At 40.1% G+C, this 16,211-nt stretch overlaps 1 protein-coding gene across 1 annotated transcript in view; it reads right to left on the reverse strand.

Annotated features, from left to right (window-relative positions):
* LOC144345246 (cytochrome P450 1A5-like) overlaps window positions 1-16,211 on the reverse strand; it is a gene marked incomplete at its 5' end in the record, with an annotated part of 130,441 nt that overhangs the window by 13,401 nt on the left and 100,829 nt on the right. Inside the window, one exon of the mRNA XM_085495878.1 lies at window positions 7,775-7,873. Coding sequence (XP_085352004.1) covers window positions 7,775-7,873 — 99 coding nt within the window. The remainder of the gene's footprint in view (window positions 1-7,774; window positions 7,874-16,211) is intronic.

Here is a 16,211-nt window from a genome sequence, read left to right on the forward strand (position 1 = left end):
TCAGTGTCCTTAGCAGGGAATATCTGTTAACTCAGTGTCCTTGAGGATTGTCTACTAACTCAATGTCCTTAGCTGGGAATATCTAAGAATTCAGTGTCCTTACCATGGAGTATCTACTATCTCAGTGTCCTTAGCAGAGAATATCTACTAACCCAGCGTCCTAAGCAGCGAGTGTCTACTAACTCAGTGTCCTTGGCAGAGTGTATCTACTAACTCAGTGTTCTTAGCAGCGAGTATCTACTAACTCAGTGTCCATAGCAGAGAATATCTACTAATCCAGCGTTGTAAGCAGCGAGTGTCTACTAACTCAGTGTCCTTAACAGGGAGTATCCACTAAATCAGTGTCCTCAGCAGCGAGTAACTACTAACTCAGTGTCCTTAGCAGGGTATATCTGTTAACTCAGTGTCCTTAGCAGCGAGTATCTACTAACTCAGTGTCCATAGCAGAGAATATCTACTAATCCAGCGTTGTAAGCAGCGAGTGTCTACTAACTCGGTGTCCTTAACAGGGAGTATCCACTAAATCAGTGTCCTCAGCAGCGAGTATCTACTAACTCAGTGTCCTTAGCAGGGTATATCTGTTAACTCAGTGTCCTTAGCAGCGAGTATCTACTAACTCAGTGTCCATGGCAGAGAATATCTACTAACCCAGCGTCGTAAGCAGCGAGTGTCTACTAACTCAGTGTCCTTAACAGGGAGTGTCCACTAAATCAGTGTCCTCTGCAGCGAGTATCTACTATCTCAGTGTCCTTAGCTGGGAGTATCTACTAACTCAGTGTTCTTGGCAGAGAGTATCTACTAACTCAGTGTCCTTAGCAGGGAATATCTGTTAACTCAGTGTCCTTAGGGAGTGTCTACTAACTCAGTGTCCTCAGCAGAGAGTAACTACTGATACAGTGTTTTTAGTGGAAGAATCTACTAACTCAGTGTCCTTAACAGGGAGTATCTACTAATTCACTCTCCTTAGCAGGCAGTATCTACTAACCCAGCGTCCTTAACAGCGAGTGTATACTAAGTGTTCTTAGCAGCGAGTATCTACTAACTCAGTGTCTTTAGCAGAAAGTATCTACTAACTCATTGTTCATAGCAGCGAGTATCTACTAACTCAGTGTCCTTAGCAACGAGTATCCACTAAATCAGTGTCCTCAGCAGGGAATATCTGTTAACTCAGTGTCCTTGGGGAGTGTCTAGTAATTCAGTGTCCTTAGCAGGGAATATCTAATAATTCAGTGTCATTAGCAGGGAGTATCTACTAACTAAGTGTCCTTAGCAGAAAATATTTACTAATTCAGTGTCCTTAGCAGGGAGTACCTATTAACTCAGTGTCCTTAGCAGGCAGTATCTACTAACTTAGTGTCCTTACCATAGAGTATCTACTATCTCAGTGTCTTTAGCAGGGAGTATCTACTAACTCAGTGTTCTTACCATGGAGTATCTACTATCTCAGTGTTCTTGGCAGAGAGTATCTACTAACTTAGTGTCCTTACCATGTAGTATCTAGCAACTGAGCTTCCTTAGTAGGGAGTATCTACTAACCCAGCGTCCTTAGCAGCGAGTGTCTACTCAGTGTTCTTAGCAGCGAGTATGTACTAACTCAGTGTCTTTAGCAGCGAGTATCTACTAACTCAGTGTCCTTAGCAGGGAATATCTGTTTACTCAGTGTCCTTGGGGAGTGTCTACTAATTCAGTGTCCTTAGCTGGGAATATCTAGTAATTCAGTGTCCTTACCATGGGGTATCTACTCTCTCAGTGTCCTTAGCAGAGAATATCTACTAACCCAGCGTCCTAAGCAGCGAGTGTCTACTAACTCAGTGTCCTTGGCAGAGAGTATCTACTAACTCAGTGTTCTTAGCAGCGAGTATCTACTAACTCAGTGTCCTTAGCAGAGAATATCTACTAACCCAGTGTCGTACGCAGCGAGTGTCTACTAACTCAGTGTCCTTAACATGGAGTATCCACTAAATCAGTGCCCTCAGCAGCGAGTATCTACTAACTCAGTGTCCTTAGCAGGGAATATCTGTTAACTCAGTGTTCTTAGCAGGGAGTACCTACTATCTCAGTGTCCTTAGCTGGAAGTATCTACTATCTCAGTGTCCTTACCATGGAGTGTCTATTATCTCAGTGTCTTCAGCAGCGAGTATCTACTAACTCAGTGTTCGTAGCAGCGAGTATCTACTAACTCAGTGTCCTTAGCAGGCAATATCTGTTAACTCAATGTTCTTAGGGAGTGTCTACTAACTCAGTGTCCTAAGCAGAGAGTAACTACTGATACAGTGTTTTAGTGGAAGAATCTACTAACTCAGTTTCCTTAGCAGGGAGTATCTACTAACCAGGCGTCCATAACAGCGAGTGTCTACTCAGTGTTCTTAGCAGCACGTATCTACTAACTCAGTGTCTTTAGCAGCGAATATCTGTTAACTCAGTGTCCTTAGCAGCGAGTATCTACTAACTCAGAGTCCTTAGCAGTGAGTATCGACTAACTCAGTGTCCTTAGCAGGGAATATCTGTTAACTCAGTGTCCTTAGGGAGTGTCTACTAACTCAGTGTCCTAAGCAGAGAGTGACTACTGATACAGTGTTTTTAGTGGGAGAATCTACTAACTCAGTGTCCTTAGCAGGGAGTATCTACTATCTCAGTGTCTTTAGCAGCGAGTATCTACTAACTCAGTGTTCTTGGCATGGAGTATCTAGTAATTGAGTTTCCTTAACAGGGATTATCTACTAACCCAGCGTCCTTAGCAGGAAGTATCCACTAAATCAGTGTCCTCAGCAGGGAATATCTGTTAACTCAGTGTCCTTGGGGACTGTCTACTAATTCAGTGTCCTTAGCAGGGAATATCTAATAATTCAGTGTCATTAGCAGGGAGTATCTACTAACTAAGTGTCCTTAGCAGAAAATATTTACTAATTCAGTGTCCTTAGCAGGGAGTACCTATTAACTCAGTGTCCTTAGCAGGCAGTATCTACTAACTTAGTGTCCTTACCATGGAGTATCTACTATCTCAGTGTCTTTAGCGGGAAGTATCTACTAACTCAGTGTTCTTACCATGGAGTATCTACTATCTCAGTGTTCTTGGCAGAGAGTATCTACTAACTTAGTGTCCTTACCATGTAGTATCTAGCAACTGAGTTTCCTCAGTAGGGAGTATCTACTAACCCAGCGTCCTTAGCAGCGAGTGTCTACTCAGTGTTCTTAGCAGCGAGTATGTACTAACTCAGTGTCTTTAGCAGCGAGTATCTACTAACTCAGTGTCCTTAGCAGCGAATATCTGTTAACTCAGTGTCCTTGGGGAGTGTCTACTAATTCAGTGTCCTTAGCTGGGAATATCTAGTAATTCAGTGTCCTTACCATGGGGTATCTACTCTCTCAGTGTCCTTAGCAGAGAATATCTACTAACCCAGCGTCCTAAGCAGCGAGTGTCTACTAACTCAGTGTCCTTGGCAGAGAGTATCTACTAACTCAGTGTTCTTAGCAGCGAGTATCTACTAACTCAGTGTCCTTAGCAGAGAATATCTACTAACCCAGTGTCGTACGCAGCGAGTGTCTACTAACTCAGTGTCCTTAACATGGAGTATCCACTAAATCAGTGCCCTCAGCAGCGAGTATCTACTAACTCAGTGTCCTTAGCAGGGAATATCTGTTAACTCAGTGTTCTTAGCAGGGAGTACCTACTATCTCAGTGTCCTTAGCTGGAAGTATCTACTATCTCAGTGTCCTTACCATGGAGTATCTATTATCTCAGTGTCTTTAGCAGCGAGTATCTACTAACTCAGTGTTCGTGGCAGCGAGTATCTACTAACTCAGTGTCCTTAGCAGGCAATATCTGTTAACTCAGTGTTCTTAGGGAGTGTCTACTAACTCAGTGTCCTAAGCAGAGAGTAACTACTGATACAGTGTTTTAGTGGAAGAATCTACTAACTCAGTTTCCTTAGCAGGGAGTATCTACTAACCAGGCGTCCATAACAGCGAGTGTCTACTCAGTGTTCTTAGCAGCAAGTATCTACTAACTCAGTGTCTTTAGCAGCGAATATCTGTTAACTCAGTGTCCTTAGCAGCGAGTATCTACTAACTCAGAGTCCTTAGCAGTGAGTATCGACTAACTCAGTGTCCTTAGCAGGGAATATCTGTTAACTCAGTGTCCTTAGGGAGTGTCTACTAACTCAGTGTCCTAAGCAGAGAGTGACTACTGATACAGTGTTTTTAGTGGGAGAATCTACTAACTCAGTGTCCTTAGCAGGGAGTATCTACTATCTCAGTGTCTTTAGCAGCGAGTATCTACTAACTCAGTGTTCTTGGCATGGAGTATCTAGTAATTGAGTTTCCTTAACAGGGATTATCTACTAACCCAGCATCCTTAGCAGGAAGTATCCACTAAATCAGTGTCCTCAGCAGGGAATATCTGTTAACTCAGTGTCCTTGGGGACTGTCTACTAATTCAGTGTCCTTAGCAGGGAATATCTAATATTTCAGTGTCCTTAGCAGGGAGTATCTGCTAACTCGGTGTCCTCAGCAGGGAATATCTGTTAACTCAGTGTCCTTGGGGAGTGTCTACTAATTCAGTGTCCTTGCCACGGAGTATCTACTATCTGAGTGTCCTTAGGGGAGTGTCTACTAGCCAAGTGTCCTTAGCAGAGAGTACCTACTAACTCAGTATCCTTAGCAGGCAGTATCTACTATCTCAGTGTCCTTAGCAGGGAGTATCTACTAACTTAGTGTACTTACCATGGAGTATCTACTAACTCAGTGTTCTTACCATGGAGTATCTAGTAATTGAGTTTCCTTAACAGGGATGATCTACTAACTCAGTGTCCTTAGCAGGCAGTATCTACTAACTTAGTGTACTTACCATAGAGTATCTACTAACTCAGTGTTCTTACCATGGAGTATTTAGTAATTGAGTTTCCTTAACAGGGATTATTTACTAACTCAGTGTCCTTAGCAGGCAGTATCTACTAACTTAGTGACCTTACCATGGAGTATCTACTATCTCAGTGTCTTTAGCAGGGAGTATCTACTAACTCAGTGTCCTTACCATGGAGTATCTACTAACTTAGTGTCTTTAGCAGGGAGTATCAACTAACTCAGTGTACTTAGCAGGGAGTTTCTACTAACTCAGTGTCCTTAGCAGTGAGTATCTACTAATTCAGTGTCCTTAGCAGGGAGTATTTACTATCTTAGTGTCTTTAGCAGGGAGTATCTACTATCTCAGTGTCCTTACCATGGAGTATCTACTATCTTAGTGTCTTCAGCAGGGAGTATCTACTATCTCAGTGTCCTTGGCAGGCAGTATCTACTAACTTAGTGTCCTTACCATGGAGAATCTACTATCTCAGTGTCTTTAGCAGGGAGTATACACTAACTCAGTGTTCTTACCATGGAGTATCTACTATCTTAGTGTCTTTAGCAGGGAGTATCTACTAACTCAGTGTTCTTGGCAGAGAGTATCTACTAATTCAGTGTCTTTACCATGGAGTATCTAGTAATTGAGTTTCCTTAGCAGGGAGTATCTACTAACCCAGGTTCCTTAGCAGCGAGTGTCTACACATTGTTCTTAGCAGCGAGTATCTACTAACACAGTGTTCTTGGCAGAGAGTATCTACTAATTCAGTGTCCTTACCATGGAGTATCTAGTAATTGAGTTTCCTTCACAAGGATTATCTACTAACCCAGCGTCCTTAGCAGGCAGTATCCACTAAATCAGTATCCTCAGCAGGGAATATCTGTTAACTCAGTGTCCTTGGGGAGTGTCTACCAATTCAGTGTCCTTAGCAGGGAGTGTCAACTAACTAAGTGTCCTTAGCAGGGAATATTTACTAATTCAGTGTCCTTGGGGAGTGTCTATTAATTCAGTGTCCTTAGCAGGGAGTATCTACTAACTCAGTGTCTTTAGCAGAAAATATCTGTTAACTCAGTGTCCTTAGGGAGTGTCTACTAACTCAGTGTCCTTAGCAGGGAATATCTACTAACTCGGTGTCCTAAGCAGAGAGTGACTACTGATACAGTGTTTTAGTGGGAGAATCTACTAACTCAGTGTCTTTAGCAGGGAGTATCTACTATCTCAGTGTCTTTAGCAGGGAGTACCTACTAATTCAGTGTTCTTGGCAGAGAGTGTCTACTAATTCAGTGTCCTTACCATGGAGAATCTAGTAATTGAGTTTCCTTAACAGGGATTATCTACTAACCCAGCGTCCTTAGCAGGATGTATCTACTAACTCAGTGTCATCAGCAAGGAATATCTGTTAACTCAGTGTCCTTGGTGAGTGTCTACTAATTCAGTGTCCTTAGCAGGGAGTATCTACTAACTCAGTGTCTTTAGCAGGGAGTATCTACTAACTCAGTGTCCTTACCATGAAGTATCTACTAACTTAGTGTCTTTAGGAGGGAGTATCTACTAACTCAGTGTACTTAGCAGGGAGTATCTACTAACTCAGTGTCCTTAGCAGGGAGTATCTACTAATTCAGTGTCCTTAGCAGGGAGTATCTAGTAATTGAGTTTCCTTAACAGGGATTATCTACTAACTCAGTTTCCTTAGCAGCGAGTATCTACTAACCCAGCGTCCTTAACAGCGAGTGTCTACTCGGTGTTCATTAGCAGCGAGTATCTACTAACTCAGTGTTCTTTGCAGTGAGTATCTACTAACTCAGTGTCCTTAGCAGGGAATATCTACTAACTCAGTGTCCTAAGCAGAGAGTGACTACTGATACAGTGTTTTTAGTGGGAGAATCTACTAACTCAGTGTCCTTAGCAGCGAGTATCTACTAACTCAGTGTCTTTAGCAGGGAATATCTACTAACTCGGTGTCCTAAGCAGAGAGTGACTACTGATACAGTGTTTTTAGTGGGAGAATCTACTAACTCAGTGTCTTTAGCAGGGAGTATCTACTATCTCAGTGTCTTTAGCAGGGAGTACCTACTAATTCAGTGTTCTTGGCAGAGAGTGTCTACTAATTCAGTGTCCTTACCATGGAGTATCTAGTAATTGAGTTTCCTTAACAGGGATTATCTACTAACCCAGCGTCCTTAGCAGGATGTATCCACTACATCAGTGTCCTCAGCAGGGAATATCTGTTAACTCAGTGTCCTTGGGGAGTGTCTACTAACTTGGAGTCCTTAGCAGAGAATATCTACTAACCCAGCGTCCTAAGCAGCGAGTGTCTACTAACTCAGTGTCCTTAACAGGGAGTATCCACTAACTCCGTGTCCTCAGCAGCGATTATCTACTAATTCAGTGTCCTTAGCAGGGAGTATCTACTAACTTAGTGTCCTTACCATGGAGTATCTACTATCTCAGTGTCTTTAGCAGCGAGTATCTACTAACTTAGTGTCCTTACCATGGAGTATCTAGTAATTGAGTTTCCTTAACAGGGATTATCTACTAACCCAGCGTCCTTAGCAGGCAGTATCCACTAACTCGGTGTCCTCAGCAGGGAATATCTGTTAACTCAGTGTCCTTGGGGAGTGTCTACTAATTCAGTGTCCTTAGCAGGGAATATCTACTAACTCAGTGTCCTTAGCAGGGAGTATCTACTAACTCAGTGTCTTTAGTAGAAAATATTTACTAATTCAGTGTTTTAAGCAGAGCGTATTTACAAAATCAGTGTGCATAGCAGTGAGTATCTACTAACTCAGTGTCCTTAGCAGAGCGTATCTACTAAATCAGTGTTCTTAGCAGTGAGTATCTACTAACTCAGTGTCCTTAGCAGAGCGTATCTACTAAATCAGTGTCCTTAGCAGGGAGTATCTACTAACTGTCTTTACTGATATGCATTCTTACCGGGGCGAAATTCATTTGGATGTTCCCAGTGGTTTTCATCCATATGTACGTTCCACAAATTACACCAAATCCACGAGTCTTTGGGTATTTGGTATCCACCTATTGAGAAATACAGTGAAATGATTGCTTTTTCTATCAAATGATATGACGTTACACTTCCCGTACCCCACAATCCTACATTAAACAACGTCTGCAAGTAACACACTGATAATAATTTTAACAGGTACAGACATATTTCAATTCACTCATAATGTAATCTAGTATCCGAATAATTGGTGAGGCAACTCATATTAGTAATATTAAATGAGGTAACACAATCATATGAATGAGCATTATGTGTAAATTCCCTGGACATAGTCGGATAGTCCGTCTGTTGGTTTTATCTATATGCTCATCTATGTGATGTCGTTTCCTGGTTGTGCTGGGGTGGAATTGTTTAGACTTAGTACAAAAACAAGATTTATGCACGTCGATTTATTCTTTGTATCATTGACTGACAACCTAAGCCAATATAATTAACACTATTTATACGTATTTATACGACACATATGGTTGGTTACTAATGCGGGTCAGCTTGCTTTTTTATATGATTAAAAATGGCCAACTGTTGGGTTTATGTTCATTTGTCACCAACCATATTTCGAATGTATCCAGACTGATTTTAGTCAAAGTAAGTTTGAATGACTGCCGGCTATTTCCGACTACAAAAACAACATTTGAAATACTATAAACATTCCGCTCCCAATCTCACCTAAACTTGGTATTTATTTCACTTATGACAGATTATAAATATATATCAGTTTTGTTTTGCGATTGTATTCAAACTGACCAACTGGTCAAATTTAGTGCAAAAGGCAAGATATGATGAGTTGTATGTTCTTCTCAATATATCTGTTAAACTAATACACACGCTCTCAGGGTGAAATCTCAAAAGGCGGCTTGAAATCGTGTTTGTTCAAACCATTGCGTGGCAAAAGTTTTACAATGTAAATCTGCATTTTGGACGCAAGTCACCCCAACTCAGATGGCAGTATAATTAATAAGGTTGGCTAATACGTCTAAGAGTGATTGTCCAATTCAATTCAGCGTTGGTACAGAGACAGTAATTGATGGTGTATAAGTGCATATCAAGTTATTTGTGATTGAATAAATTTTGAGTGGTTGGCGGCCATTGTTGTCCTCAAAAGTCTAAAATCTAAAAAAAGGCCTTTTCTAGTCATTACCAGCTTTTTCGCAGACATAAGTCATGATCCAATTCTGTTAAAAGTTGGAGACAGGTAATAATTGTTTACAGGTGCACGTCCAGTTATTTCTTGATTTAATAAATCTTGACTTATTGGCATTTTTGTCGCCAATCGTACATGTGTCATCCAATTCAGTTCAGAGTTAGTACAGAGACAGGTATTGAGGGTGTACAGGCGCACATCAAGTTATTTTTTGATTGAATGAATTTGTACTGCTTGGCGGCCATTTTTGTCCTAAAAAATATCAAAAAACAAGCTTTTTCTAGCCGTTACCAGCTTTTTCTCAGATATGAGTCATCCAGTTTTTTTCAAAGTTAGTACAGTGGCAGGTAATAATTCTTTACAAGTGCACATCGCGTTATATGTTGATCAGTAATTTATTCAGATTTTCTGAGACAATTCATATTTTGCTTACACCACCACCCCTAAAATTGTTCCACATCAATTCTGAACAGTTAATAACGGAACTTTAGTACAGCTCATTATGGATTAATTCACTTTGATACAAACCAAGTTCAATATCAGTATTAAAATGTTTTCTGGGCGGGGGCTATGACATGGTATGTCATGTCTTGTTGATGTTGGCAACATACAAATAAAAGAAAGCATTTCACTCTATAAATCCTCTTATCTTTCTATTCTATCAAAAATGCTCTCAGATTTATTTGTTCACTAAAGATGTCACTCTAGTGCCACACAGGTGTTAATCACAAAAAACATTCAAAATATGAGCTTGAATTTTCCACTAAATGAAGTAAATGAAACTCATTTTTGATCACGAGCTCCTTGACTAATGTGAGTTGACAACACAAGCGATAATATCCAAATATGACTTTGTTTTCTGTATACATGTTTGTATCTGCTAGGATTACCCTTAAATCACATTTTTAGATATTTGTTTTCATTACAGAGAAATTTGACCCCAAAGTTGTGATAACTGTTCACCATAAACGGCTTTTTAACTCTTCTGTTCAAACTTGACAGACAAGTTACACCTTCACTTTATCAAGGTGGTAAAGCTGAAGAAAATTCCTGACCCACCGTTGCTATGACAAATGCCAAAAAATGATTCTTTTAATACCTTCGTCTCATATGAATCTCACCCTCTACTTCTAGGACTAAAAACGCTCGGACATAGCTCATTCCACACAGCTTACAATTTGTTTTTTTGATAATTTTTTGTCATCACCGGGAAATTTGACCTCAAAATTTGGGTAACGTTTCACCAGTAACAGCTTTTTAACTCTAGTGTGATCACCGGCGCCGATATTGTTACACTGTTTCAACGTAATCCAAATCCAACATTGAACTTTTAATGACCTGTTAATGCTGCATTCAATCAGAATATGTGCCAGTGTAAAGTAAAGTGACTTCTGAAGACTGAATGCTTTTTGCGAACTTCGTATATGGGGCCAGGTTTTAGTTATAAACCGACGTTAACAGTCGAAAATATGTTGTTCGTTTTTTGAGCGGAGCGGATCGCCAATCAGCTTGTTGTGTATATACACTACTGTATTAGGAAATATAATATATTTGTTGTTGTATTCTATATAAACACTACTGTATTAGGAAATATATTTTTTGTTGTATTCTATATATACACTACTGTATTAGGGTAGATATTCTTTGTTGTATTCTATATATACAATACTGCATTAGAAAGGATATTCTTTGTTGTATTCTATATATACACTACTGCATTAGAAAGGATATTCTTTGTTGTATTCTATATATACACTACTGCATTAGGAAAGATATTCTTTGTTGTATTCTATATATACACTACAGCATTAGTAAAGATATTCTTTGTTATATTCTATATATACACTACTGTATTAGGAAAGATATTCTCTGCTGTATTCTATATATACACTACTGCATTAAGAAAGATATTCTTTGTTGTATTCTATATATACACTACAGTATCAGGAAAGATATTCTTTGTTGTATTCTATATTGTCAATTGTCCCGTAACTTTAACCAACCTAGTAACTTCCCGAGTGCACTCACAGTTCCCGACCTTCACAGCGCTGGACCATCTGTGTTTACGCGAATCTTCTGACTTCTACCCGAAGCACGACGAAGTTGTCCTTTTTGTTGCAGATAACAGCATACAGCAAAGTTCCAACTCAATGTCCAACTTCACGGAACACTGTTTTCTGTTGACTTGACATCTCCCGGTGTGGCACTTATGTAGAGTCTTAGCATGTTCGTTTCCACATCACGCAACAGGCCCACTTTACATACCAGAACAGGAACAGTTCATAAACCAATGTTCACATAAACTCAGGAATTGAAACAAAAGCACAGGACCCTGCCTCACTTGTGCAAACCAAAACGAAATGGGGAAAAAAGGAAGCACATGGCTAAGGTGTGACTGCCTTTTATATCCATACCCAGGTGTACATAATCGCGTAGTTAAATTCAGCCAATCATGGTTTGCCACTAGCCACACTTTGGATAATGGCGCATCCATTTTAAATACGGGGGTGGCCCACCCTCCTGCACTGTGATAGCACCACCATTGTTATGCAAATATACATGACTGCACTGTGTACTACTATATAGATATATACAAAAAAAAGACAACTAAAGATTGACCTCGTGACAAAACTCCCCCCTAAAGACATAGCCCCTCAGGCCTATGTCTTGGAGGATCACAGGTCAATCTTTAGTGACGCTATGGTAACAACTGACTTACATAAATTAGAATTGGCAATCACGAACTATCCCTAACCTATCCTACTTAAATAATCTGCACCAATATTGTCACTACCCTTGATTGCTTCAATTCCATACCTGAATGATTGTAGGTACATTGCCCATCTCATAAGACGACCATTTGTTAAATTTGCTTTCTGTAAATATATTAAAGGTTGGTGGTCTGTTTGCAGAACAAATTCTGTAAAATACAAATACTGTTGAAATTTTCTAACTGCCCATATTACAGCTAAACACTCTTTTTCTATCACTGCATACGACTTTTCACGCAGTAACAATTTCCTACTTGCATAAGCTAATGGGAAATAGTACCCATCATGTTCTTGTAAAAGTACAGCTCCGATTCCCACATCGGAAGCGTCACTTCGCAGAATAAAAGGTTTACTAAAATCAGGCAGTCTTAAAACTGGTTGCTTGCTCAACATACATTTCAATTCACTGAAAGCTTTTCCTTGTGGATCACCCCATATTACTTGTCTAGGTTGACCTTTCCTTGTCAGGTCAGTCAGGGGTGCAACAATAGTGGCAAAGTTAGGCACATATCTACTATAATAGTTAGCTAATCCCAAAAACAATCTAACTTGTTTGACTGTACATGGTTGCTTAGCCTCAAGTAGAGCTTGGTCTTTCTCTTGGGTCACATGTAACAACCCAGCCCCAATTTGGTGTCCCAGAAATTCCAATGTATGGTATCCAATAAAACATTTACTGGGCTTTGCTGCAAGCCCAGCCATATTCAAACGCATAAATACTGTTTTAACTGCATGTAGATGCGTTTCCCAGGATTTCGTGTATATTAATATATCGTCGATCAGATTTACCACATTCTCCTCCAAGTTACAAAGTACTTTTCGCATAATGCGACTAAAGGTCGCCGGCGAATTAACTAATCCAAATGGCATATATTTGAACTGATATAACCCTTTCGGAATTTGAAATGCTGTTTTGTCCTTTGCTGCCTCTGTGAGTGGAATCTGCCAAAATCCCTTTGTCAAATCCAGTTTGGTAAAATATTTACCATCTGCCAAACGTACAAACAATCCATCTGGATTAGGCATATGTTCTGCATCAAAGGTTGTTAACTGGTTAAGTTTACGATAATCAACACAGAAACGAATAGTATTGTCTTTCTTCTTAATTAGGACCACAGGGGAAGTATAGGGGGAATCAGATGGTTCAATCACATCTAAATCTATCATTTTCTGAAATTCCTTATTTATGGTATCCCGCATAGCATAATTTACGGGGTATGGCCTAATACGCACAGGAGTATCAGAAATTAACTTAATATCATGAACACCCACTCTACATTTGCCAGGTATATCACTCAAAATATCTGAAAATTCTCTTAATAAAAGTATAACAGATTTCTTCTGATGAACATCTAGTTGCTCGTTAATGTGTACGTCTTCTATTGATTCCGAACTCTCAATAGAAGGGGTCTCTACTATTTCAGTCTCAGGATAGGATGTATTTATTTCCTGATTATCAATTATACCTGTTGCAACACATTGCAATAAACCCACAGAGACGGAACCTTCCCATGACCCATTTTCATCTTTGATGTCACGTGACTGGTACAGTTTTAATAAATTTGCATGATATAACTTCAACTTTCCCTTAACTTCTACTCTGTAGTCCATTATCCCCACTTTCTCTCTAATGTAATATGGACCCTGCCATTGCATTTGCAGTTTATTATGTTGGGTAGGCAGTAATAAAAGCACTTGATCCCCAACACTCAGTTTTCTAGCTTTAGCACGTCTATCATAATTTACCTTGTATTTAGCTTGTGATTTGCCCAACTCGGCTCTGGCCAATCTGCAAGTTTGTTCTAACCTTTCCTTTAAGTTTAAAACATATTCATACGTAGACTTAATATCTGACTCTGGGGTTTCGCCCATCCAAAGTTCTTTCAGTATAACCAGGGGACCCCGCACAGTGCGCCCATATAACAATTCAAATGGAGAAAACCCCAAACTAGCCTGTGGGGCTTCACGGTATGCAAATAACAATGGCGCAATGTAGCAGTCCCAATCCTTTGGCCGTTCAATACACATCTTACGCAGCATAGACTTAAGAGTACCATTAAATTTGTCAACTAAACCATTACAGCATGGATGGTAAGGAGTAGTAGTAAGATGTTTAACCGATAAAAGCCTATTCACTTCCTTCATCGTCTCTGATACTAACTGCGTACCTAAATCTGACAATACCTGTTCTGGTATCCTCAGCCTACTATACATCTAAACAAGAGCCTCTGCTACAACCTCAGTGGTGATCCGTTTTAGGGCAATCGCTTCCGGATATCGGGTAGCATAATCAACAAGAGTAAGTATATCGCGATGACCCCTATCAGTAACTGGGTCAATAGGCCCCACCAGATCTATGGCTACCCTCTTAAATGGTATGTCAATTAATGGCATTGTTCCTAGAGGGACTTTGCTCACCTTGCCTTTCGGAGCTACCTTTTGACAAACCTCACAAGACTGACAGTATCGTTTAATATCACCTGCAATACCAGGCCAATAAAACGATGTCATTATTTTATCAGTAGTCTTCTTAATACCCAGGTGGCCCCCTAGGATAGAGTCATGGGCTAACCGCATAACTTGTAACCTATATTTAGTTGGCACAACCACCTGAACAGATATCCTGCCTTGTTTAACTCTAGGGGATTGAAAGGTACGATAAAGTAATTTGTTTTTAATCTTAAATCCCACTGATATGTTTCTACCAAACAGCATTTCTTTATTAGAAGCTGCTTTCTTCCTCACCGAACACAATGTAGGATCATCTAGTTGAGCTTGCCTAAAAACATCAGCATCAACAGGATTCTCACTACTACCTGCACCATCACCATCCACTAATGGCACCACCAATGGTCGCATAGACCTAGCGTCTGCTATAATCTGAGCCCGGGTCTGTACTGCATGCACTATATCAATACTATTATTTAAGTCTCCTGTCACATCTATAACACTCTCATTACCACCAGACTCATCAACCTTGGTATCAAATTCGCTGTCTTTACTCCTAAAATTATACGCCTCAATATTACTAGTCATCCTACTACGGGTTTCATCAACACCAATGACCTCTCTAGTAACATCTACATTACCATTATTACTATTAGATTCGTTAACTACACAAGTGTTAGATTCACTCTTATCACCAGAATCATGTAGTACAATATTACTAGTCCCCACACTACTAGTTTCATCACTAATGTTAGATACTGAGCTCTCACTGTGTTCTACCTGCCAATCAGGATCAGGTTCATTCGGCCCTCTGACACCCTTAATGTTACCAATGATTAAATCAAACACCGGCTTCTGCATACATAATGCCTCTACCTCACCTGTGAAATATGGAGTATCGACCTGAATTCGAGCTACAGGACCTCTTCGACATGTCCCATCAATTAACAAACACAATTTCTCTTCACCTGTAAACTGATCAGGATTAACTAAGCTACGACGTACAACTACACCACTACAACCTGTGTCTCTCAATACAGTAACGTTATGGCTACCGACTGCACCATTCACAACTGGTAAATCTTCCATAGACACCTGGTCACTGCCGACACTACCCAAGCTCACTACTGGCAACTCGTGCCCACATTTTAATATAACACTAGATTTGCCCTCCAAACATTGATGAGCACTATCGCTCGTTATCATGCATGTAGCGCTGGTCTGTTTCACAATACCATCTTCATTATGATCACTATGATTATTACTTGCACTATGGTGTTTATCACTGCTAATGCATGCTGCTGATTTCATTAGCTTGGTAAACTTACTGCTCGGACACTGAAACGAAACATGCCCAAACCCATGGCATGTATAACATGTTTTTGGTTTTTTGTTAGTCTCACCTGATCTACGATCCAAATTCCTTTGTGGACATTCTGGAGCAATGTGACCCACTTGATGGCAAATGTAACAAGTACGAGACTCTGGAGGTTTATCCTGACTTGCATAATTCCCCCGCGAATTTTGGGGTTTCTGTTTATTCAGATAAGATGCATTCTTGCCCCAGTGAGTTTACGAGCCTCTCTATATTTATCGGCCAGTTCAGCCATCTCCTGGTAATTAGCAGGAGTGCGCTCATAAAGGTACAACGCCAAATCAGAATTGCAAATATTAATGAACTGTTCTCGCACAATCAAATCAGACAAACCTTCTAAAGACTTACTAATATTGGATAGATCAATCCATCGCTCCAGAATATTGCGTAACCTAACTACAAACTGTTTATAGGACTCCAAGTTACCAGGTCTAGCAGATCGAAACTTTTTCCTAAACCCTTCAGTGAGATCATACCGACGTAGTAATGCCTCTTTCACTACGACATAATCAGTCACATCCTGCCTATTCATACTAGTATACACCATCAATGCATCTCCAGTTAACAAAGCCCCCAAATTTACAGCCCACTGGTCTTCCGGCCAATTCAAACTTTTC

The sequence above is a fragment of the Saccoglossus kowalevskii genome, chromosome 22 (assembly GCF_978046115.1).
Source record: "Saccoglossus kowalevskii chromosome 22, keSacKowa6.1, whole genome shotgun sequence".
In the NCBI taxonomy this organism is placed as follows: Eukaryota; Metazoa; Hemichordata; class Enteropneusta; family Harrimaniidae; genus Saccoglossus; species Saccoglossus kowalevskii.